The 26,678-nt window shown below is 44.6% G+C and overlaps 1 protein-coding gene across 2 annotated transcripts in view; it reads left to right on the top strand.

The window, feature by feature from the left end:
* Positions 1 to 5,242: 5,242 nt before the first annotated feature.
* The window catches only part of ANKFY1 (ankyrin repeat and FYVE domain containing 1), a 137,536-nt gene continuing 116,100 nt past the window's right edge, over positions 5,243 to 26,678 (top strand). Inside the window, exons 1-2 of one of the 2 annotated variants that reach the window (XM_073574611.1) lie at positions 5,243 to 5,399; positions 24,602 to 24,794. In XM_073574611.1, the coding sequence (XP_073430712.1) occupies positions 5,276 to 5,399; positions 24,602 to 24,794 (317 nt within the window). In that variant the 5' untranslated portion in view covers positions 5,243 to 5,275. The other variant, XM_073574621.1, reaches the window with a different exon arrangement.

Here is a 26,678-nt window from a genome sequence, read left to right as displayed (position 1 = left end):
TTGTAGTTGATTATTTGTGTTATGTGATATGTGTATGTAAATTAACTGTTTGTTTTGCAGAATTGTAAGAACATTGATGAGAACCTGATACCAATGGCAGAAAACTCGGATTTTCAAAGAGGCCAAATTGTTGGTGCTCGTATGGCAGGCGCTAGTGTAACAGAAAGTGCCCGAATGCTTGGCGTGTCAAGAGGTACTGTCTCCAAAGTAATGACTGCGTTTGAATGAGAAGGAAAAACGTCCGCAGCAAAGCACAGGTCCGGCCGAAAGTCGAAGTTGACTGAGAGAGACCGTCGGTCTCTAAAGCGAATTGTGAGAGAGGATCGCAAGACCACGGCTCAGAAAATCACTGCTGAGCTCAATGAACACCTACAGAACCCAGTTTCCACGAAAACTGTTCGTCGGGAGCTGCACAAATCTGGATTCCACGGAAGAGCTGCAATTAGAAAACCGCTGCTCTCAATGACAAATGTTTCCAAGCATTTAGAGTGGTGTAGAAACCTCCAGCATTGGTCCCTCGAGCAGTGGAAACATGTGATATTCTCAGACGAATCATCGTTTACCCTATTTCCAACCTCCGGCTGAGTGTACGTTTAGAGACAGCCGAAAGAAGCATTCCATCCAGACTGCCTTCTCCCTACAGTAAAACAAAGAACTGGAGGGTGTTTTAACTGAAGAATGGGCTAAAATTCCTTTGGAAACAATTCACTCCTTGTATGAATCCATACCTCAGCGGATTGAGGCTGTAATCGCCGCAAAATGTGGACCTACACCATATTAAACTAACTTTTGTTGATGTTTCCAGATGTTTCCATTATTTTGTCCAACCCCTGTATATTATCTCTGTCTCTCTCTATCATCTCTATTACCTCTATCACCTCTCTCTCTCTATTACCTCTCTATCACCTCCCTCTCTCACCTCTCTATCACCTCTCTATCACCTCTCTCTCCAACATCTCTATCACCTCTCTCTCCATCACTTCTCTCTCTCTATCATCTCTCTCTTTTACCTGACTGAATTTGAGAACGGCAACTTTTTAAAATCTGAAGCGTGTCACTTCTTTCAGCAATTTTTCACCCATAGAAAGCAATGAATAAATCTATAATCTCTATCTCTATCACCTCTATCTCTATCATCTCTATCACCTCCATCTCTGTCATCTCTATCATCTCCCCCCTAGCTCTATCATCTCCCCCCCCGCTTTCTATGGGTGAAAAATGCTGAAAAAAGTGACATGCTGAAGACGTAAAAAATGCAGCAGTTCTGAAATTCAGTCAGGAAGAAATAAAAGGGTGTGCAGATTTCTGAAATCTCATAGTTTTTGCTTGTGCTGTAAAATGCAACTTATTTGCAGAAGAGAGAGCTTCAAAAATTCTGCATGAGAACATAGTCAAAAGCTGCTCTTTACAGCACCAGAGAAACACATGAGATTTCCAAAATCTCCTGCACACACTTGTTTTTTTTTCCTGACTGAATATAAGAATGGCAACGTTTTTAAATCTGCAGCGTGTCACTTCTTTCAGCAATTTTTCACCCATAGAAAGCAATGAAAAAATCTATCACCTCTATCTCTATCATCTCTATCTCTAACATCTCTCATCTCTATCATTATCATCTTTACTTCTATCATCTCTATCTCCTCTATCATCTCTATCTCTGTCATTTCTATCTCTATCATCTCTATGTCCTCTATATCTCTATTTCTATCTCTATCATCTCTATAATCTCTATCACTATCATTTCTTCTATCGCTTCTATCATCGCTATCTCTAACATCTCTATCTCGATCTCTATCACCTCTATGACTATCATCTTTACTTCTATCATCTCTATCGCTATCATCTCCCCTCTATCTCTATCATCTCCCCATATCTCTATCACCCCCTAGCTCTATCATCTCCCCCTAGCTCTATCATCTCCCCCCGCTTTCTATGGGTGAAAAATGCTGAAAAAAGTGACATGCTGAATATGTAAAAAATGCAGCAGTTCTGAAATTCAGTCAGGAAGATAATAAAAAGGTGTGCAGGAGATTTCTGAAATCTCATAGTTTTTGCTTGTGCTGTAAAATGCAACTTATTTGCTGAAAAGAAAGCTTAAAAATTCTGCATGTGAACATAGCCAAAAGCTGCTCTTTACAGCACCAGCGAAACACATGAGATTTCCAAAATCTCCTGCACACACTTGTTTTTTTTCCTGACTGAATTTCAGAATGGCAACGTTTGTTAAATCTGCAGCGTGTCACTTCTTTCAGCAATTTTTCACCCATAGAAAGCAAAGAATAAATCTGTCATCTCTATCACTTTTATCTCTATCACCTCTATCTCTTTCATCTTTATCACCTCTATCTCCATCTCCCTCTCTCTCTATGATCTCCCTCTCTCTATATGTATCTTTATTTCTATTATCTCTATTTCTATCATCTCTATCTCTTTCATCTTTATCACCTCTATCTCTATCATCTCTATTTCTATCACCTCTATCTTTATCATCTTTATCTCTATTTTCTCTATCATCTCCATCTCTATCACCTTTATCTCTATCATCTCTATCATCTCTCAACTTTATCACCTCTATCTCCCTCTCTCTATCATCTCTATTTCTGTCATCTCTAGCATCGCTATTTCTATCATCTCTAGTTCTGTCATCTCTATCATCTCTCTTTATCTCTATCATCTTTATCTCTATCATCTCTATGTCTATCATCTCTATTATCTATCTTTATCTCTCTCCATCTCTATCATCTCTATAATATCTATCATCTCCATCTCTATCATTTCTATCTTTATCACCTCTATCATCTCTACTTCTATCATCTCCATCATATCTATTTCTATCATTGCTATTTCTATCATCTCTATCTGGCAAACAAGACTTAATACTTGGTGGCAAAACCCAGAAAGCAGGCAGTGACAACCATAGAGGTCTCCAGGTCACCGATGGGTGGATTTCCGGCACGATTGCCGGAAGCGCATGTCAGCGGCATTTAACGGGCTAATAGCCGCGGGTGGATCGCTATTCCATCTGAGGCTGTTCCAGACACATGTGCCAGGAAAGATGTGGGCTCACTGCTGGAGCTCACAACAAAGGGAGGGTGTCCTACATCGGTGTACTATTACGCCCGAGGTCGGAAAGGGGTTAAATACGTCAGCTCAGTATGCAAAAAATAAGCCCTCACCCACCCCAAGATCACGAAAAATGGAAACAATAGGGTATCAGAAAATAGTGAAAACTTTTTTTTTTAACGTTTGGAATTTTTTTCACCACTTAGGCCTCTTTCACACATCAGTTTTTTGCTATCAATCGCAATCCGTCGAATTGTGAAAAAAACAGATCCTGGGACTGATGCCGCTGGATCCATTTTTTTCCCATCGACTTCTATTAGCAACGGATGGCCTCACGTTTCATCCGTCGTTCGCTGGATCCGTCGAAAATTGTTTGTCCGTCAGCCGGAGATGACGGACAAAGTAACATTTTTTGTCTACATCGAAAAATCGGACGGCGACGTCCGTCGTTTGCTAGAATGGAAGCCTATGGGTGCAGGATCCGTCGTAATCAGTCAAATGATGGAATCCGGTGACAGATTCCATTTTTTTTAACTGAGCATGCTCCGAATACTATCTTAATTTATAATTCTTTAATAAATTTTTTTTTTTATAAAAAGCTTTATTGTCTTTTATTTATTTAATGATAAGGTACAATACTTTGGGTAAAATAGAAAAAATTCATGGTTTAAAAAACGGATCCGTCGAAAAACGGAAGAAAAAACTGATGTGATGGATCAGACTAGCAGATCCGTCTCATCAGTTTTTCCACAATCTGCGACGGATCCGTCAAGCCAACGGATTATGATTGATAGCAAAAAACTGATGTGTGAAAGGGGCCTTAGATAAGAAAGAATCTAGACATGTTTGGTGTCTATGAACATGTAATGACCTGGGGAATCATAATGCCAGGTCAGTTTTAGCATTTAGTGAACATGGTGAAAAAAAAACCCCTAAAAACAAGTGTGGGATTGCACTTTTTTTTGCAATTGTAATAAAGTGCAGGTACTGAGGATGTTGCCACGGATCAGAGACAGATCAAGAGTTAAAAGGTTTATTTCCAGGGAATAGACTCTCCACGCAGGGAGAAGCAGTGGGGGTTAAAAGCGACAGAGTATACGGTAAAAAGGCTAGGGAAAGCTATAAAACAGTTATGCAGAGTTGATTGCAGGGTCTCTTTTTCCCACGTTGGCACCGTCAACAGCGGCGCTTGAAGTCTGTAGTCTCTCTTCTGGATGAAGCCGGGACCTCAGGGGTTAAAGCAGGAAGCAGGGAGACGCTGCGAACCTGAGCCTCCCCTGCTCTAAGTCTCTGTATGATATACTGTCAGTCTCTGGGAAGTCTGTCTGCCACACTCAGGGGCTTTGGCCTGTCACCGCGGGCACCGGGGCTGCGCGCTCGGGTCACAGTCTCTGCACTGTAAGGGGGAAGCCTCCTCTGGTCACGGAGGCTACTGAGTCCACATACACACAGACAGCACTTTCTATATCTCGTCCTGCAGCCCCAGTCCTCTGAAGGGGAGTTCTCTCTCTCCTGGAGCGCGCTGCTGCAGCCTGCTATGTGACGCACGCTGCTCTGTCTCTGGCGCCCTCAGCTTCCGGTCCACCGCCCCTTACAGTCACATGGTGCAGTCAGTCCAGGTCATAAAGTCTTCCCCCCGGCAAACCTGCTTCCCGGCTATGTGGTTCCAGACACGGAGCAGGAGAGCTCTTCTTCCTCTTCACCCCCTTACACAATTTCACTGCACTTGGAATTTTTTTTCCAGTTTTCTTGTAGACTACATGGTAAAACCAATGGTGTCGTTCAAAAGTACAACTTGTCCCGCAAAAAATAAGCCCTCACATGGCCACATTGACGGAAAAATAAAAAAGTTATGGCTCTAGGAAGAAGGGGAGCGAAAAACGAAAACGAAAAAAGGAAAATACCTCAGGGGGTAAACGGGACATATTGAGACACGAGCCCATGCACTGGTACTGACTCCTGCCACCAGCTGCCGCTAGGGTTTCCATCACTTACATGACTAAATATTGTTTCCACCAGGTATTTTGGGTATGGCAGTGGCGTCTGGATAACGGAAAAGCAGCTTAAGTGTCGCCACAGATACAGCGGCGCCCATATATACTCCCCACTAGCCCAGTGTATGAGCCCTCTACTCGTTCGGTGTGGTAGTTGCTTCATTTCGCCACTAGAGGGCGCCGAACGTCTTCTCAAGGCGCAAACACAAAGGCAGCGAATGAGTCAATGGGTTTCCTTTCTTTCACATCCCCCGGGATCTACCTCACCCCGCCTGCCCGTAGTACTTCCCATCAACCAGCTCTTCTCGCGATATCAGCCGGGCGGATCCATCATGGCGGAAGGTAAAGAAGTGGCCCTGGGGGAGCTTTAGGGCAGGGGGATGGCGGCAGGTCCCTCAGTGACAGCTAGTAAAACGGCTGACAGCAGGCAGCGGAAGTCCAGGTGTGCGCGTGTGTTAGCAGAGGCTGGTCAGGTGACCCACAGTGTGCAGTAGTGTCAGTCTGCACGGGGCTGCAGTCAGTGTATGCGTGCTGTACGCCCTATACACTGTAGTCCTGGCACCCTGCACTGGTCGCTGGGGCTGCACAGACTGCCCAGGCCATAGCAATACACTGGTCAGCTGAGGTGTCACGGTCCACAGGGATCCACTGGTCAGCTGTGGTGTCACGGTCCACAGGGATCCACTGGTCAGCTGTGGTGTCACGGTCCACAGGGATCCACTGGTCAGCTGTGGTGTCACGGTCCACAGGGATCCACTGGTCAGCTGTGGTGTCACGGTCCACAGGGATCCACTGGTCAGCTGTGGTGTCACGGTCCACAGGGATACTCTGGTCAGCTGTGGTGTCACGGTCCCCAGGGATACACTGGTCAGCTGTGGTGTCACGGTCCACAGGGATCCACTGGTCAGCTGTGGTGTCACGGTCCACAGGGATCCACTGGTCAGCTGTGGTGTCACGGTCCACAGGGATCCACTGGTCAGCTGTGGTGTCACGGTCCACAGGGATCCACTGGTCAGCTGTGGTGTCACGGTCCACAGGGATCCACTGGTCAGCTGTGGTGTCACGGTCCACAGGGGTATTGTGGTTAGCTGTGGTGTCACGGTCCACAGGGATACACTGGTCAGCTGTGGTGTCACGGTCCACAGGGATACACTGGTCAGCTGTGGTGTCACGGTCCACAGGGATACACTGGTCAGCTGTGGTGTCACGGTCCACAGGGATCCACTGGTCAGCTGTGGTGTCACGGTCCACAGGGATCCACTGGTCAGCTGTGGTGTCACGGTCCACAGGGATCCACTGGTCAGCTGTGGTGTCACGGTCCACAGGGATCCACTGGTCAGCTGTGGTGTCACGGTCCACAGGGATCCACTGGTCAGCTGTGGTGTCACGGTCCACAGGGGTATTGTGGTTAGCTGTGCTGTCACGGTCCACAGGGATACACTGGTCAGCTGTGGTGTCACGGTCCACAGGGGTATTGTGGTTAGCTGTGGTGTCACGGTCCACAGGGATACTGTGGTCAGCTGTGGTGTCACGGTCCACAGAGATCCACTGGTCAGCTGTGGTATCACGGTCCACAGGGGTATTGTGGTCAGCTGTGGTGTCACGGTCCACAGGGATACTGTGGTCAGCTGTGGTGTCACGGTCCACAGGGATACACTGGTCAGCTGTGGTGTCACGGTCCACAGGGATACTCTGGTCAGCTGTGGTGTCACGGTCCACAGGGATACTCTGGTCAGCTGTGGTGTCACGGTCCACAGGGATCCACTGGTCAGCTGTGGTGTCACGGTCCACAGGGATCCACTGGTCAGCTGTGGTGTCACGGTCCACAGGGATCCACTGGTCAGCTGTGGTGTCACGGTCCACAGGGATCCACTGGTCAGCTGTGGTGTCACGGTCCACAGGGATACACTGGTCAGCTGTGGTGTCACGGTCCACAGGGATACACTGGTCAGCTGTGGTGTCACGGTCCACAGGGATACACTGGTCAGCTGTGGTGTCACGGTCCACAGGGATACACTGGTCAGCTGTGGTGTCACGGTCCACAGGGATACACTGGTCAGCTGTGGTGTCACGGTCCACAGGGATACACTGGTCAGCTGTGGTGTCACGGTCCACAGGGATACTCTGGTCAGCTGTGGTGTCACGGTCCACAGGGACACTCTGGTCAGCTGTGGTGTCACGGTCCACAGGGATACTCTGGTCAGCTGTGGTGTCACGGTCCACAGGGATACTCTGGTCAGCTGTGGTGTCACGGTCCACAGGGATACTCTGGTCAGCTGTGGTGTCACGGTCCACAGGGATACACTGACCCGATATATGGGGTACATGGGAATACATTGTGCCTGGCATATCTGTACATAGGAACACATTTGGTCATCTCCCGACCCATGCAGTTCGTATATAATATGCTTTTAGTTATGGCACGACATCCATAGTCCATATACATAGTGCACTGGCCTGTGGTGCCATGGCTGCAGTCTGCACTATTATCTACCGCATTGGGCTGCTGATCACTAGCAGATATTGTCCAAGCACCCTTAGCTGACAATCTATGGTTCTGACTCATCAAGTTTGGCTTTTTACACAGTGGTCTAGATGAAGTGTGTGCTGGAATAACGTTCACCAAATTCATTAAAGTGCTTGAAGAATTGGCCCCTATCAGTTTAGCGCGTACCGTGGATGCCATTCACTGGGGACTAAGAGAAGGCTGGTAGTGCAATAAGAGACTGCGCTGCTGTGGTAGAATGCAAGATATCTTTATTGCCAATGCGTTTCCTGAGCCAGTCCCAGCTCACTTCATCACTTCACTGATGAAGTGAGCTGGGACTGGCTCAGGAAACGCGTTTGCAATAAAGATATCTTGAATTCTACCACAGCAGCGCAGACTCTTATTGCACTACCAGCCTTCTCTTTGTACCAAGTCCTTGGACCTCGTGCAGACTGCTGCACCGGTTTTATGCAATTATAGGTGTTGTGACTCTCACAACCCTATCAGGTGAGCCTAACACTTGCTGTGCACTCATCTACTTTCCATACAGACCTACGCATTGGAAGCGCCCTGTCTCCCCCTTTTCTATTCACTGGGGACTGAGAGGCCATGTGCACACGATGCAGATATCCAGCGGAGCCGCAGCAGATTTTACCGTGCAGAAACGCTGCATATCCGCATTGTGATGTACAGTAGCATGTAATTCAATAGAAAAAAAAAACCGCTGTGCAGACGCTGCAGATTTTTCAGCGCGGTTTTCTTGTGGTTCAAAATATGCAGCATGTCACTACTTTTGTGCGGTTTTCCACCTGCTCCATTCTCCAAATTTGCAGGGGAAAACCGCACAAAAACCGCAAGAAAACAGGAAGAAATCCGCAGGAAAAACGCAGGTCATTTGACCTGTGGATTTCTTTAATTCTGCGTGGAAAAATCCGCAGGGCCAAAAAGTCCGTCTGCACTTAGCCAGAGGCTTTCAATCAGTGAATACTGTTGGTGTGCAGCTTCATATCAGTGCTGCAGACAAGCTGTGCCTCCGCCTTCGTTCTAGTAGTGAGCAGGGCGCTCCGCCGTGGCATTGATGTCAGATAGGGATAACAGAGTTGTGTCTTGGAAAGAAAGAACTTTTGCATCAGTCAAATCTTAGAGAAAAGACGCAATCCTGGGGAAATAAGGGGAATATGTGGTGTTCTCCCACGTGTGATACTACAGTATTATACATTTGTAAGTGACTCCAGGGTTGTGCATGGATGATGCGTCTATATGTGTAAGGCCTCTTTCACACTTCAGTTTTTTGTGTCAGTTAAAATCCGCCAAAAAGGCGTCAAAGCGGATCCGATGTGAAAGGATGCCACAGGATCCGTTTTTTGATGGATCCGCAGAATTTTTAAAGGAACCGCTGGCCGGGATAAGGGGAGAGAAAGAGACGCCAGAAAGGATTTCAGGGTTAATTTTCTCCGGGCATGCGCACTGGAAAATGCGGATCCTACAACAAAAAAAAACGTTGCAGGGTCCGTCCAGGCATGCCGGTGGACGCAAAAAATTTGGCGGATCCGCAAAAAAGCGGATCCAACGGATGGCCATCCATCAAGATCCGCCAGTAATGCAATTCAATGGGGAAAAAAACGGATCCGCCAAAAAAAATGGCGGATCCGTTTTTTTAAAAAACTGGCGGATTTTGACGGTCAAAAACGAAAGTGTGAAAGAGACCTAAGGAAGACTTGGAGTTTTACTTTTAGTGTATCTACTTTTTTTTTTAGAGTAAGTGTTCGCTCCCTCTTGTACAGGCTTCTCCCTTGTTTCCCTACTTGTAACTGACGTGCTGAAATTAATGTTTTGTCACCATTTTCCTCCAATAGTAAAGTGGTTCTGATGTCATTATTAATACCTGGACTGTCAGCCGCTTACTGTGATGGTGATCACGGGGTCTCACAGCTGAATGCTCAGTACTTTGGACTTCAACCTGTTTTTTGATTTGTTAGGTGTTTTTCTGAAATATTTCAGCAACAAGACCATAAATTCTTTACGTTCACTGTCACATAAATTAGAAGTATCCCCTCTAAATATAAATCCTTAGAATAAGTGCACACGACGTCTTTTCCGATGCCAATGGGATTAAAAAGTGTCGTGTGCATTTTGGCATGTTCCACTCTGTACATTACATTACAATGCAAATCAGTGGGAAAGCTCAAAAGACACCTAGAAGTTGCTGTAACGTCTTTTGGCGCACTGTGCCATCATTTTTGCTTAAGAAGAATACTAGTAGTTTCTTAATTATTCAATGGAGTGAAAAAAACAAACAGTAAAAGCGATGTTGCAAAAATCATGTGAAAACCGTAAAAAAAAAATGCCAGTGGCCAAAACTCTGACAAACGCTCAGGATACAACCACAAAACAACACAAAAGATTCTTCTGTGGAAAAAAAATAATTCCTGGAGCATTTTTTGTTTGAAAAACTCAGCTGGTTTGTCTGAATTTAAAAAGAGGTCATGTGCACATACCCTTAAATTATCTATCAACTCTTAGTGCCCCTTATGTTGTGAGGTCAAGAAACTTTTCAAAGTGCTTTATGAACCATGTAGTGCTGGACATCTGTTTATCTGACCACAACATTTTATTGGGTCCTGCTGTCTCAATTTAGTATGATTGATTAACGAGAAGAGAGGGAGCAAAAAAAAAATTTAAGCCTTAGCCTCCTATATATTCAGACATAGTTTGGGGGAGCATTTATGCAGGGGGCATTTATGCACATGTAATTGATGTACATGTATCAAAGTACTGGCAGTTATAACATGGCAGTTAGACTGGGCAGGAGACAGGTAAGACATTTATATACATCTACTCCCTGTACATTTGGAATACAACAAATATATACCATATGCATTTGTGTAATTTATATCCTGGCCGCTGCATTCACACACATCCACCGCCCTGGCATTAACTCTCTACACTCCATCCATATCGGCCTCTCGCTCCTTTCCGCTCCTATGTATAGCACTCACACTCTTTTCACATTGTTAAATTGCACAGGTCCAGTCAGTCCCACCATTTAACATAAGAGACGCTCTCACAAATCACTTAACCATCTGCTCACTCTTTCTATCCTCCTCCTAGTCGCAGGAGACATTGCTCCCAACCCTGGTCCCCCATGTTATAGAAAGTCAAACCCCCCCAACTGCTACACTCAGAAACCCCTCTAATCTTATTAATATTCCCTGCAATGCCATCTGTCTCTCTTAATTGTGCACTTTGGAATTCTCGCTCAGTGTGTAAAGGTACTGTCACACTTAGCGATGCACCAGCGATCCTGACCGCGTCATATCGCTGGTCGGGATCGCTGGTGCATCGCTAAGTGTGACACTAGCGATCCCGACCAGCGATATGACGTGGTCAGGATCGCTGGTGCATTGCTAAGTGGTCGCTAGTGAGCTGCCACACAGGCAGATCTCACCAGCGACATCGCAGGGGTCGGGGGTCGCTATTTACCTGTCACACTAGGCGATCCTGACGTCCTCCCGCCCGGCTCCACGCTCGTCTCTCCACAGGAAGCTGACAACTAGAAACGGTCCAGGACGTTCTCGCGCGATCAGCGATAACCAGCGGGGGAGCGAGTCGTAGGTAAGTATCACACACAGCGATATCGCTAGCAATATCGCTATAACGTCACAAGTTATAGCGATATTGCTAGCGATATCGCTTAGTGTGACAGGCCCTTTACAAACTATTCTTCACTCATGACTTTTTCCTTTCTAATTCTCTTAACCTCCTGGCTCTTACTGAAACCTGGATCCAGCAGTCAGACACTACCGCTGCTCTTTCATACTGGGGACTACACTTCTCTCATACCCCAAGATCAGACAATAGAGCAGGAAGAGGCGTTGGTCTGCTCCTATCACCAAAATGTACCTTTCAGGTTATCCCTCAACTACCCTCACTAGTCTTCCCTTCTTTTGAGGTCCATGCCGTCAGACTCTACACCCCCTTCTCCATGCGAGTGGCGGTGGTGTATCGTCCTCCCGGCCTCTCCCATCAGTTCCTGGATCATTTTGCCACTTGACTTCCACATTTTCTCTCCTGTGACATCCCTACCCTCATCATGGGAGATTTCAACATCCCCATTGCTCTTCCCCTCTCCCCATCTGCTACTCACCTTTTTATCTCTAACCTCCTCGTTTGGCCTTTCGCAGCTTACTAATTCTCCAACGCATGAAGACGGAAACTCCCTCGACTTGGTCTTCTCTTGGCTTTGTGCAGTGGATGATTTTGCAAACTCCCCTCTCCCGCTCTCTGACCACAATCTTCTTTCATTCTCTATCAAGAACTGCCAGGCTGCTCAGGTCACCCCCACTGTCCATACTTATAGAAACATACAGGCCATTAACACCCAGAAACTTACGAAGAACTTGCAGTCTTCATTGGCCCCTATCTCCTCCCTCTCATGTCCTGATTCTGCATTGAAGCATTACAATGAAACACTTCAAAGTGCTCTGGATGAATTTGCACCCCCTATAAATAGAACACCACAACACAGATGGCGACAACCCTGGCACACCCTGCAAACACGTTTCCTGCAGCGGTGCTCCAGGTGCGCCGAACGTCTGTGGAGAAAATCCAACCTACACGAAGATTTCATCCATTATAAGTTTATGCTTAGAAAATGCAAACTGCCCTTCACCTCTCCATACAAACCTATTTTAACACCCTCATCACCTCACTGTCCAATAACCCGAAACGTCTGACACTTTTCATTCTCTACTCATCCCAAGAGTACAGGCCCCAACTACGGAGCTCCGAGCTGACGATCTGGCCAATTACTTCAAAGAAAAAAATGACCAGATTCGACAGGAAATTATCTCCCAATCACCTCATACCATGCACTGTCCTCCCTCCCCCACTGCATCTAGCTCACTCTCTGATTTTGAACCAGTTACAGAAGAAGTAGTAAGCAGGCTTCTTGCATCTTCTCGCCCAACCACTTGCACCAGTGACCCATTTCTGTCACATCTCCTCCTGTCCCTTTCCCCTGCTGTCACCACTCACCTAACTAAAATATTTAACCTCTCTCTCTCTTCTGGTATCTTTCCCTCATTTAAGCATGCCATCATACATCCACTACTTAAAAATCCATCCCTCGACCAAAACTGTGCCGCTAACTATAGACCTGTCTCTAATCTTCCCTTCATCTCTAAACTCCTGGAACGCCTGGTCCACTCCCTTATTATCCGCTATCTCTTTGATAACTCTCTTCTCGACCCTCTCCAATCCGGTTTCCGCTCTTTACACTCTACTGAAACTGCACTCACTAAAGTCTCTAATGATCTACTAACAGCTAAAACAAATGGTCATTACTCCATGCTAATTCTCTTGGATCTCTCTGCAGCATTCGACACTGTGGATCATCAGCTCCTCACTATGCTCCGTTCCATTGGCCTCAAGGACACTGTTCTCCTCCTATCTCTCTGACCGCTCCTTTACTGTATCTTTTGCCTGTTCCTCCTCCTCTCACCTACCCCTTACTGTCGGGGTTCCTCAAGGATCGGTTCTAGGCCCCCTCCTCCTCTCCTTGTATACTGCCCCTATTGGTCAAACAATCAGTAGATTTGGTTTCCAGTACCATCTCTATGCTGATGACACCCATTTATACGCTGCTTCTCCTGACATCACGCCAACCTTTCTAGAAAACACCAGCGATTGTATAAACGCTGTCTAACATCATGTCCTCACTATATCTGAACCTGTCAAAGACTGAACTCCTTGTGTTTCCTCCCTCTACTAATGTACCTATACCCGACATTGCCATTTCTGTGTGTGGTTCCACTATTACTCCCCAGCAACATGCCCACTGTCTTGGGGTCATACTTGACTCCGAGCTTTCCTTTGCCCCCCACATTCGATCACTGGCTCGCTCTTGTCATCTGCACCTCAAAAACATTTCTAGAATCCGACCTTTTCTTAGTTTTGACTCTGCAAAAACTCTTACTGTTTCTCATTCTCGACTATTGTAACTCTCTTCTAATCGGTCTCCCTCTTACCAAACTCTCCCCTCTCCAATCTGTCTTGAATGCTGCAGCCAGGATCATATTCCTCACCAATCGTTACACCGATGCCTCTACCTTGTGCCAGTCATTACACTGGCTACCCATCCACTCCAGAATTCAGTATAAACTTATTACCCTCACCCACAAAGCCCTCCATGGCTCAGCACCACCCTACATCTCCTCCCTTGTTTCAGTATACCACCCTACCCGCGCCCTCTGTTCTGCTGATGACCTGAGGTTAGCATCCTCAATAATCAGAACCTCCTACTCCCGTCTCCAAGACATCACACGTGCTGCGCCAATTCTTTGGAATGCACTTCCCAGGTCAATACGATTAGTCCCCAATCCCCACAATTTTAAGCGTGCCCTGAAAACGCATTTATTCAGACTGGCCTATTGCCTCAACACATTTACCTAATCTATCCCTGTGTGGCACAGCCAAGTTTTACCATACCCAGGTTCCCCGCATCATGTTCCCACATGCTTTATGAATCCATTAGCCCTCTGCGTCTGTACTGTTACACATTTAATATTATGGCTGGTCCATACAATCAGGGCAACTGTTACCACCCACCTTTCGTGTCTACCTCCTTCCTCATAGACTGTAAGCTTGCGAGCTGAGCCCTCATTCCTCTTGGTATTTGTTATAATCTATGTGATTATTGTTATGCTGTAATGTCTATCGTCTGTACTGTACATGTCCCCTCTGAAATGTAAAGTGCTGCGGAATATGTCGGCGCTATAGAAATAAAATGTATTATTATATTAGTGCCTGATTCATCAAGCTTTCACATCAGAATTCTGGTATAAACGCTTTGAAAAGTCGCCAAATTTAGTCACAACTCTGACTTTGCGCGTTTTCACACCAGTTTCTCCCAGCTCTGACAAAACTGGGTCAATTCGGGAGTGCAACAAGGGGTGTGACGCCACAGCTCATCTGATTGATGGCAAGCTCTGGCTTTCCATACTCCAGAAATCTCACTGTTCCTTACTGGAGCGAGGTTTCTGGCGTAGCTGATGGAGGCGTTGATTTATCAATTTCGACTTCTTTAAATAAAATTGCAACATTTTTGCAAGAATGTATTCCAGTCACCCTCTGGAGAGATTTTTTTTTTGTACATTTGAAAATTTTGGGTAAAATTTATGACATTTTAGCGGCTTAAAAAAAAAATGAATCTGGGTCTTTTAGCTTAGATTTTTTTGATCCATGAGACCGATGTTGATAACTCTTTCATAAGATTTGGTGGAACTGTACAGGTGCCACCAAACACTCTTAGTTGTCCAAATGCTCCTTTAACTGGCAGCTATTCCTCCCAACCATCCCATACATATGGGAATGAATCTGCTGTCAAATACTGTGACTAATCTTATACGAAAATGAAGAATCAGTCACGTTGAAATCAAGCGGCCCCATCCTGCTCCTTTTTTTTTTTTTTCAACATCTGACTTTCAGAGGAAAGTCAAGACTCCCTCTTGCACAATAATGTCACAACCTGTGGCATCATCATGCTGCGGGCCCAAACTGTGATTGACTAATCAGACGCCTTTGCTTCAGCAGCATCATAGGAGTGCAGAGACACTGAAGCTCGCCAAACTTAGTAATAGAAAAAAAGCTTGTAAGCGCTTTGCTCCTTGTGTGGGAGGTTGGCCTCAGCTGATAGAATTGCAGAGGTGGCCGGTAACCTAAGCAATAATTGTAAACTATAGAATTAAAAATCACCCCGTTATTGAGAACAAGGATTTTTAAGATCAATTGTAAAGTTGCTTGTTATGATGAGTAGAGATGGTGGACACCTGGATGTTTTGGTTCGGCCAAACAGTTACAAAAAGTTTGGTTCGGGTGCCAGAGCAGTACCTGGACCCGAACCTGGACCCCATTCACTTGAATGGGGGGCCCGAACATCCAGTGTTTGCTGCGCTGTAAAGTGCATGACAGCATGGCAAACACCACTTCTGATCAGCAGGGAAATCATCTCACTGTGCTAGCGGGGATGTCACCGAGGTCACATCAGTTCAGCCCAGCTGGGAACGGAGCCTCAGTGACCGGATGTAACCTCTATGACGTCACCACCGGTCTCTGAGGCTGCGCTTGCAGCAGTTCAGTCACCAGTGGTTCTCAGCCGGGACAGTCGCAACTTGGTGGAATGACGGGACAAAACAGGACAGTTATGGTATATTGTTTTTTTTTCTTTTCTTTTTTTAAATTTTGCTTTTATTACAGGAGAACGAGGGCATCGCTGGAATTAGGCATTTAAATAAAAATGGAAAACTGTGTTTAGTCGTATTTCAAATAAAGGACTTTATTATGGCTGTGTCTTTATTTACCATACAACTATAGGATTAGTAATGGAGAGGTGTCTTAAGGCCCCGTTACACACAACGATGTCCCAGCGATCCCACAACGATCCGACATGGATGGGATCGCTGGGTCATCGTTAGGCTGATCGCTGGTGAGCTGTCACATAGACAGCCCCTCAAGCAATCAGGACCAGCGAGCAAGCTGGTTTCCAATGTAAACAGCGGGTATCTAAGAGCCGCGCAGCTCTTAGATACCCGCTGTTTACATTGGAAACCAGCGTCACTGATCGCTGGTCTCTCGCTTCCACACGCAGCGATGCACGCTGGCCAGCGGGAGACCAGCGATCAAAAAACGGCCCAGGACGATGGAGCTCGATCAGCGATACCCGGCAGGGGGGCCGGTCGCTGATCCCCGTCACACACAGCGATATCGCTGTGGCGTCACAAAATCAGCGATCTCGCTGGTGATATCACTGTGTGTGACGGGGCCTTTATAGACGCCTCTCCATTACTAAGCTGTGGGCTTGATGTCACTGTACAATACAAAGGTGAAATCAACCCCACAAATATTAACCCCACTTGACACCGCATCGACCACCTTTCGGCCCAAGTTTCCAACATATCCAGATCGATCTGTAACAGAATACTAACTTCTCTTGCACTGACTGCTTTACATAGTTTTGTATCATCTGCAAATATTGATATTTAACTGTGTAAACCTTGTACCAGATCATTAATAAATATGTTGAAGAGAATAGGTCCCAACATTGACCCCTGTAGTACCCCACTGGTCACAGCGAGCCAGTTAGAGAATATACCATTTATACCACCCTCTGCTTTCTATCACTAAACCAGTTACTTACCCATTTACACACATTTTCCCCAAGACCCAGCATTCTCATTGTGTACCAACCTCTTGTGTGGCACGGTATCAAACGCTTTGGAAAAATCAAGATATATCACGTCCAATGACTCGCCTTGCTCCAGTCTATAGCTTACCTCTTCATAAAAACTGATTAGATTGGTTTGACAGGAGCAATTTCTCATAAACTCATGCTGATCATAGAATCAGAGTTGGAAGGGACCTCCTGGGCCATCTGGTCAAACCCCCTGCTCTAAGCAGGATTCGCTAAATCATCCCAGACAGATGTCTGTCCAGCCTCTGTTTGAAGACTTCCATTGAAGGAGAACTCGCCACTTCTCATGGCAGCCTGTTCCGCTCATTGATCAGTCTAACTGTCAAAAAGTTTTTTCTAATATCTAATCTGTGTTTCATCCCATTGCTTCTAGTCTTTCCTTGTGCAAATGAGAATAAAGATGATCCTTCTACAATGTGACAGCCCTTGAGATATTTGTAGACAGCTATTAAGTCTCCTCTCAGTCTTCTCTTTTGCAAGCTAAACATTCCCAAATCATGCAACCTTTCCTCATAAGACAGGGTTTGCAGACCGGTCACCATTCTGGTCGCTCTTTTCTGAACTTTATCCAGTTTGTTGATGTCTTTTTTGAAATGTGGCGCCCAAAACTGGACACAGTATTCCAGATGAGGTCTGACCAAAGAGGAGTAGAGGGCAATAATGACTTCACGTGATCTAGACTGTATGCTTCTGTTAATACATCCTAGAATTGCCTTTGCCTTTTTTGCTGCTGCATCACACTGTTGACTCATATTCAGTCTGTGATCTATTAGTATGCCCAAGTCTTTTTCACATGTGCTGTTGCTTAGCCCTGTTCCTCCCATTCTGTATATGCTTTTTTCATTTTTATTGCCCAGATGTAGTACTTTGCATTTTTCCCTGTTACAAAACAATTCTGTTGCTGCCCACTGCTTCAGTTTATATCTTTTTGAATCCTCTCTCTCTCTTCTGTAGTATTAGCTATCCCTCCTAGCTTTGTGTCATCAGCAAATTTAAGCAGTTTACCCTCAATTCCTTCATCTAAATCGTTGATAAAGATGTTGAACAATACAGGGCCCAGGACAGAGCCCTGTGGTACCCCACTTGAGACATTCTTCCAACTGGATGTGCAGCCATTTACGACCACTCTTTGGGTCCGATCACTAAGCCAGTTATGAATCCACCTAACAGTTGCCTTGTCTATTCCATACCTAGTCATTTTTTTCAATAAGAATTGTGTGAGATACTTTGTCAAATGCTTTGCTGAAGTCAAGATATACTATATCTACAGCATTTCCCTGATCCACCCAATCAGTGATTCGTCATAGAAGGAAATTAAGTTAGTCTGACATGACTTATTAGTTACAAACCCCTGTTGACTCTGTTTAATCACTTCATTCTTATCCAGGTACTGACATACATGTTGTTTAATAATTTGTTCAAAGATCTTTCCTGGTATAGAAGTCAGGCTCACCGGCCTATAGTTGCCTGGGTCCACCTTCTTCCCCTTTTTGAAGATAGGAACAACATTTGCTCTTCTCCAGTCTTCTGGGACTTCTCCTGTTCTCCAAGAATTTTCAAAGATTATGGAGAGGGGTTCAAAAATTTCTTCTGCTATCTCCTTCAGTACTCTGGGGTGTAATTCATCTGGACCTGGAGACTTGAATTAATTTAGGTTAGCTAAGTGTTTCTTCACTATCTTTCTGTTTATAGATATCCTGGATTCTTCTGTTCCCTTAATAGGACAGTGAAGAACAATTGATGTTACATTTCCTTTCTGAGAGAAAACAGATGCAAAATAGGAATTTAAAAGTTTGGCCTTCTCAACATCCTGTCTTACCATTTCATCATTTTCATCCTGTAAAAATTCTATAGTATCTTTGACTTTTCTTTTACTTTTGACATATCCCCAAAATCCTTTATTACTTTTGACGTCTCTTGCAAACCTCAATTCATTGTCAGCTTTAATAATCTGATTTGTGCCCTGCAGGTTCTGCAGACAGCATTATATTCTTCTTTAGATATGCCTCCCTCTTTCCATTTTATAAACATTTCTTTCTTCCTTTTGTAGCATGTGCTTAAGTTCTGTGTTCATCCATCCTGGTTTCCTTAAATGTTTCCTTTCCTTTTTCTTCCCTCTTTTCGGAATTGTTAACAATTGTGCTTTGAGAATTTCATTTTTCAAGATTTCCCATCCTTCCTGGACATTTTTGTCCTAAAGGATATCCAGCCATTGGATCCCTCCAATTCTCTTTCTGAATCCCTTAAAATCTGCCTTTCTGAAATCTAACCTTGACGTCTGAGTCTCCACAGGTCTTCCTCTAGTTATCCAAAATTCTAAAATAGCATGGTCGCTACCTCCTAGGGTCCCAGCCACTTTTACCTCCGTAACCATTTCCTCCCTATTTATAAGGATTAGATCCAAGGTAGCAGATCCCCTTGTTTGCTCCCCTACCTTTTGGAAGATAAAGTTGTCAGCAATAGAGGATAAGAATTTCCTTGACCTGTTTGTTTTGCCTGAGAGAGATTCCCAACAAATGTCTGGATAGTTGAAATCTCCCATGACAACTATGTCATATTTTTTGGAGAACTTGACCATTTGATGCATAAAGAGTTCATCCATATCAGCTTGCACAGGCGGCCTGTAGTAAATGCCTACAATGGTGTCCTTTCCATTGTTCTGTCCTTGTATTTTTACCCAAACAGTTTCCACAGAACTCCCAGTCTCTGAAGCTACAATCTCTGTGCAGATATACGCGTTTCTAACATACAATGCGACACCTCCTCTTCAATTATCAAGTCTGTTTCTAGCAAATAAGTTGTATCCTTCTAGCCTTGTTTTCCAATCATGTGTATTGTTCCACCAAGTTTCTGTCATTCCAATGGCATCATATTTCTTTTCCTGTGTTAGTAGTTCCAATTCTCCTTGTTTGTTGCCCATGCTTTGTGCATTAGTATGATATGGAGTTAAACAGTTATTTTCGTTGAGATAATCCAGAATAACATCCCTCAGAAACCCTTCAAATGTTTTACCAAAAATGGAGGTTAGACTTGCTGGCCTATAATTTCCAGGCTCACTTTTAGAGCCCTTTTTGAATATTGGTACTACATTTGCTATGCGCACATCCTGTGGAACAGACCCCGTTGCTATAGAAACCCTAAATATAAGAAATAATGGTTTGTCTATTACATTACTTAGTTCTCTTAGTACTCGTGGGTGTATGCCAGTTGGACCCAGAGATTTATCTATTTTAATCTTATTTAGCAGTTTTCGCACCTTTTCTTGGGTTAGATTGGTGACCCTTAATCCTTAACCCCTTAATCCCATGTGACGTACTATCCCGTCCATGTGCCCTGGGACTTAATTCCCTGGGACGGGATAGTACGTCACAGCGATCAGCGGTGCCCACGTGGTGTGCGCCGCTGATCGCGGCCTGGTGTCAGCTAATTATCACAGGTGACACCCGGCACAATGTGTCAGGGCCGGTCACGGACCGCCCCGACACGTTAACCCTTTGCACACCGCGATCAAACACGATCGCGGTGTACCGGGGGTTAAATGGAAGCATCGGCAGGGAGGGGGGCTCCCTCCGTGCTTCCCTGAGCCCCCCACCGCAGCGCAATGTGCAGCGCTGCTGCGGGGGTCTTTCCCTACAGGTCCCCGGATCCAAGACGGGGACCTTCGGGGGCCTGTAGGGAGCTGACTTCCTCAGTGCCTGCAAAGCGCACTTAATAATAATAATTTTAATAATAAAATTAAAAGAAAATGTATTTATTTCCATTTTCCCATTAGGGTTAGGGCTAGGGCTGAGATTAGGGTTAGGGGTGTGTTGGGGTTAGGGTTGGAGTTAGAATTGGGCGTTTCCACTGTTTGGGCACATCAGGTGCTCTCCAAATGCAACATGGCGTCGGATCTCAATTCCAGCCAATTCTGCGTTGAAAAAGTCAAATGGTGCTCCTTCCCTTCCAAGCTTTGCCATGTGCCCAAACAGTGTTTTACCCCCACATGTAGGGTATCAGCCTACTCAGGACTAATTGCAAAACAACTTTTGGGGTCCAATTTCTCCTGTTACCCTTAGGAAAACAAAAAATTGGGGGCAAAATCACTTTTGTGGGGAAAAAAATTATTTTTTTTTTATTTTCACGCCCGGGCATTATAAGCTTCTGTGAATCACTTGGGAGTTCAGAGTGCTCACCACACATCTAGATAAGTTCCGTGGGGGGTCAAGTTTCCAAAATGTTACAATAGTTTAGGTACGTCAGGGGCTCTCCAAACGCACATGACACCCGCAGACCATTCCATCAAAGTCTGCATTCCAAAACGTCACTACTTCCCTTCTGAGCCCTGACGTGTGCCCATACAGTAGTTTTCTCCCACATATGAGGTACTCAGCGTACTCAGGACAAATTGGACAACAACTTTTGGGGTCCAATTTCTCCTGGTACCCTTGGGAAAATAAAAAAAATTGGTGACTAAAAGATCATGTTTGTGGAAAAAATACGATTTTTTTTTTATTTTCACGCCCAGGCATTATAATCTTCTGTGAAGCACTGGGGGGGTTCAAAGTTCTCACCACACATCTAGATAAGTTCTTTGGAGGGGTCTAGCTTCCAAAATAGTGTAATTTGTGGGGGGTTTCCACTGTTTTGGTACATCAGGGGTTTTCCAATTGCGACATGGTGTCCGATCTCAATTCCAGCCAAAAACGTCAAATGACGCTGCTTCCCTTCCGAGCTCTGCCATGTGCCCAAATAGTGGTTTACCCCCACATGTGGGGTATCAGCGTACTCAGGACAAATTGCACAATAACTTTTAGGGTCCTGTTACCCTTGGGAAAACAAAAATTGGGGGTGAAAAGATCATTTTTATGGAAAAAAAATATGATTTTTTTAATTGTACGGCTGTACGTTATAAACTTCTGTGAAGCCCTTGTGGGTTCAAAGTTCTCACCACATATCTAGATAAGTTCCTTGGGGGAGTCTAGTTTCCAAAATGGGGTCACTTGTGGGGGGGTTTCCATTGTTTAGGTACATCAGGGGCTCTCCAAACGCGACATGGTGTCCGATTTGAATTCCAGCCAATTTTGCATTGAAAAAGTCAAACGGTGCTCCTTCCCTTCTGAGCTCTGCCATGCGCCGAAACAGTCGTTCCCCCCCCACATATCAGGTATCAGCGTACTCAGGACAAATTGCACAATAACTTTTGCAGTCCAATTTCTCCTGTTACCCTTCGTAAAATAAAAATTGAACCTGAAGTATTTTTTTTGTGAAAAAAAGTTAATGTTCATTTTTTTTTTTTTTTTTAAATATTCGAAAAATTCCTGTGACACACCTAGAGGGTTAATAAACTTCTTGAATGTGGTTTTGAGCACCATGAGGGGTGCAGTTTTTAGAATGATGTCACTTTTGGGTATTTTCTATCATATAGACCCTGCAAAGTGGCTTCAAATGTGATGTGGTCCTTAAAAATAAAATGGTGTTGCAAAAATGGGAAATCGCTGGTCAATTTTTAACCCTTCTAACTTCCTAACAAAAAAAATTTTGGTTCCAAAATTGTGCTGATGTAAAGTAAACATGTGGGAAATGTTACTTATCAAGTTTTTTGTGTGCCGTATCTCTGTGATTTTAAGGGCATACAAATTCAAAGTTGGAAAATTGCGAAATTTTCAAAATTTTCGCCAAATATCCGTTTTTTTTCACAAATAAACGCAAGTTATTTGAATGAAATTTTACCACTAACATGAAGTACAATATGTCACGAGAAAACAGTGTCAGAATCACTGGATCCATGGAAGAGTTTCAGAGTTATTACCTCATAAAGGGACAGAGGTCAGATTTGTAAAAATTGGCCCGGTCATGAACGTGCAAACCACCCTTGGGGCTTAAGGGGTTAATATAGGGTTTTCTTTGTCTCTTGGCATTTCACCTAGCATTCTATTTTCCACCGTGAATACCGTGGAGAAGGTGTTTAATATATTAGCTTTTTCCTCATCTACAACCATTCTTTCCTCACAATTCTTTTTGAGGGGGCTACACTTTAACTTTTGAAAGTGTAGGCCCCTTAAAAATAATTAAAAAAGCAGCCTGAGGTCCCCTCTATCCTTGTCAACCAGCCTTGCTGAAGCTGACAGCTGAGGGTTGCAGCCCCCAGCTGTGAGTTTTGCCTGGCTGGGTAGAAGAAATACAGGGGAACCCACGCTGGTTTTTTTTTGTTTTTTTTTTACAGAGCAGGAGATGCTGATGAATACTCCCATCCGCCGCTCCTGCTGTCGCTATAATTAGCCGTATCAGATGTCGGATGTTGGGATCAGTAGTCCCATCAGCTGACACCAGTGACCAGAGGTGAACTTTATACCTCTGATCACAGCTGCAGGCTCATGCTGTCATTTGACAGCATGTGAAACGCGGCTCTCTGACCAGCGGGGTTGGTTTCACCACTGATTAGAAGCGGTGCTTGCCGCGCTGCCATGCGGTGTTCGGGCAGTTGAACCTGAACAGTAACACGGACTTCCTGGTGAAGTCTGTGTTCGGTATCCGTGCCCAAACAGTAGGTGTTCTGTACGGACGCCGAACTTTACTGTTCAGGTTCGCCCATCTCTAGTCACTAGTCTATACACTGACGGGCTTCTCACGGTGCGCGAGTCATCAGCTTCTCTGATCATAGGGGATTTGATGGCACATCATCTCATTAAGTGAGCAGAGTGCTAACTCTCAGCTAATTGTTCACTTCCTTTGCCTTACAGTATAAGACCAGTTACTAGTATTTTGCAATAACAGTGATGATCTTTCCAAGGAAGCAAGTGTCTTTCCTTAGAAGCGTGTTTTGTCATCTGGTGAAGCGAGTGAAAGATGTGCAGCGCCAGTGTTGCTTCAGCCTTCGGCTTCTCAGCACTTCCCATTATACTTGATAATTGAGCAGTATATGTGATGAATGATGATTATGTAGCTTCACATTTCTGAATGATGCTCTTGGATTCCTTTTACTGCATCCCCAGGGTCTCATTGTATTTTCTGGCAAATTTGTCCTCCGCAGTATTATAAATGATGTGTAAAGCAAGTGTATGGCCTGAACCATTCATCCTTTTAAGTGCGCAGTACGATGTGTCTGAGCACAGATGACCATTTGTAATACAAAGTGATAGCTGCATAGTCAGTGTAAGATTTTTATTTCAGGTTGTCTAGATATTGTAGGATGTCTACATATTATGCACGGTCTTCTGATAATGCAAAACACTTTGTACAATGGCCTCTGCCAGGTCCTGTTGCCAGTTTAAAGGGAAACTCTCAGAGAACCTTCGGCATGTTAGAGAACCTTCGGCATGTTAGAGAAAACTTCTCTCCTCCCAATTCCAGTTGATTGACAGGTCTCTATTTACGCACATGGAGAGACCTGTCAGTCAGATACAGTTGGGTCCAGAGAAGCCAGCCGGGGTTAATACCAGACTACTCGGGTCTCTCCTTATAAGCTTCGACTGGCTTTTCTCTGAAACAACACAGAGTTTCATAGAAGATATACTAGGCTGCAGACGTGCAGCCAGGCTCTCATTCATGCTGCCCGTGGTTCTGAAACCAGGAATCTAATGACAAGTTCTCTTTAAACATTGAGAAGACATGACAGGTACCACATTATAACAAAAGAAAAATTATCAGACAGGTGTATAAGATTATAATGTCATTCTAAAGGGTGACAACCTGGATAGCCAGAGTCTATTGGTGGGTTTACTTTACTAAAATTTCTACTTACATGTTTTTATTAGACCAGTAGACCAAAGCTTTATAAACAGTAAAATGTGCAAACTAATTTTTTCTTTTATTTCTCTGTTAAAGAGGAAGTGGGCAAATTACAGAAGCACTTGGCTCTTCTACGCCAGGAATATGTGAAATTGCAGAAGAAACTGGCAGAAACAGAGAAGAAATGCACCCTTCTAGCAGCCCAGACAAACAAAGAGGCTTCCGACGACTCCTTCATCAGCCGTCTCCTGGCTATCGTTGCACAGTTGTACCAACAGGAGCAGTACAGGTCAGATGGGGGAGTATTTTTTGTACTTTATTTGAGTGTTTTCATTCATTCTCTTTTATATCCTTAAAGGAAACCTGTCACCAGTTTTTTCTTTTTGTTTTTTTTTATGTCTGAACTAAGACTAGCTCCTTAACCAGCCACCTGTGCTGCATTTCATAAAGGGTATATAACCCACTGACTCCACCTGTATACCCATACACTTTTGAAATTCTCCCGTGCTCTATATAAATCCTGTCCAGTCTGATACTAGCTCCAGATACTTTAAAGATCTGTCCGGGAATCTTACTGTAGATGAGACTGGTCAAGCGTTGACTCCAATCCGGATCTTTAACCCCTTTCCTACATTAGACGTACTATTCCGTCCACGTGATCTGGGACCTAAGTCCCAAGGACGGAGTAGTACGTCATAGCGATCAGAGGCCGGGTGTCAGCTGATTATCACAGCTGACACCAGGCACTATGTGTCAGGGGCGGTCACAGACCGCCCCTGGCACAATAACCCCTGGCACACTGCGATCAAAAATTATCGCTGTGTACCGGAGGATCAGGGAAGCATCGGCAGGGAGGGGGCTTCCTCCGTGCTTGCCTGAGACCACCCGCAGCAGCGCGATGTGCATGAGGAAGCCTGCTGCAGTGCCTGTGTTACATAGCTGATCAGACACAGCGCTGTGTGATGTCAGATCAGCGATCCAGCATATGACAGTAATGTGCCCCCCCCCCCAGTGACAATGTAATAAAGTTTAAAAAAAAAAGTAAAATTTATAAAAAATCGCTAAATAAAAAAAAATTCCCTAATTCATTTTTTGAAAATAAAAATAAAAACAATAAAAGTACACATTTGGTATTGCCGCATCCGTAACGACCCGCCCTATAACTCTGTCCCACTAGTTAACCCCTTTATTGAACCCCGTAAAAAAATAAAAATAAACGAACCAAAAAATAAAGCTTTATCATCACACCGCCGAACAAAAAGTGCAATAACGTGCGATCAAAAAGACGGATATAAATAACCATGGTACCGCTGAAACAGTCTTGTCCCGCAAAAAACGAGCCGCCACACAGCGTCATCAGCAAAAAAATAAAAAAAGTTATAGCTCACAGAATAAAGCGATGCAAAAATAATTATTTTTTATATAAAATTGTTTTCATTGCATAAAAGTGCCAAAACATAAAAAAAGACATAAATGAGGTATCGCTGTAACTGTACTGACCCGAAGAATAAAACCGCCTTATCAATTTTACCACACGCAGAACGGTGTTAACGCACCCCCCAAAAGAAATTCATGAAATGCTAGTTTTTGTTCATTCTGCGTCCCAAAATCGGAATAAAAAGCGATAAAAAATGTCACGTGCCCGAAAATGGTACGAATAAAAACGTCAACGCGTCCCGCAAAAAATAAGACCTCACATGACTCGGTGGGTTAAAATATGGAAAAATTATAGCTCTCAAAATGTGGTGCTGCAAAAACTATTTTTACAATAAAAAGCGTCTTTTAGCGTGTGACAGCTGCCAAACATAAAAACCGCCATAAATAGTAAATCAAACTCCCCTTTATCACCCCCTTAGTTATGGAAAAATAATAATAAAAAAAATGTATTTTTTTTCCATTTTCCCATTAGGGCTAGGGTTAGGGGTGTGTTGGGGTTAGGGATGAAGTTAGAATTGGGGGGGGGGTTTCCACTGTTTTGGCACATCAGGGGCTTTCCAAACGCGGCATGGCGTCTGATCTCAATTCCAGCCAAAAAAGTCAAATGGCGCTGCTTCCCTTCCGAGCTCTGCCATGCGCCCAAATAGTGGTTTACCCCCACATGTGGGGTATCAGCGTACTCAGGACAAATTGCACAATAACTTTTAGGGTCCTGTTACCCTTGGGAAAACAAAAA

Source organism: Dendrobates tinctorius, unplaced genomic scaffold (genome assembly GCF_039654945.1).
Source record: "Dendrobates tinctorius isolate UK_male_01 unplaced genomic scaffold, ASM3965494v1 ptg000007l, whole genome shotgun sequence".
NCBI classification, from domain to species: Eukaryota; Metazoa; Chordata; class Amphibia; order Anura; family Dendrobatidae; genus Dendrobates; species Dendrobates tinctorius.
The sequence above is the reverse complement of the archived record's forward strand: the minus strand, read 5'-3'. Positions and strand labels throughout refer to the sequence as shown.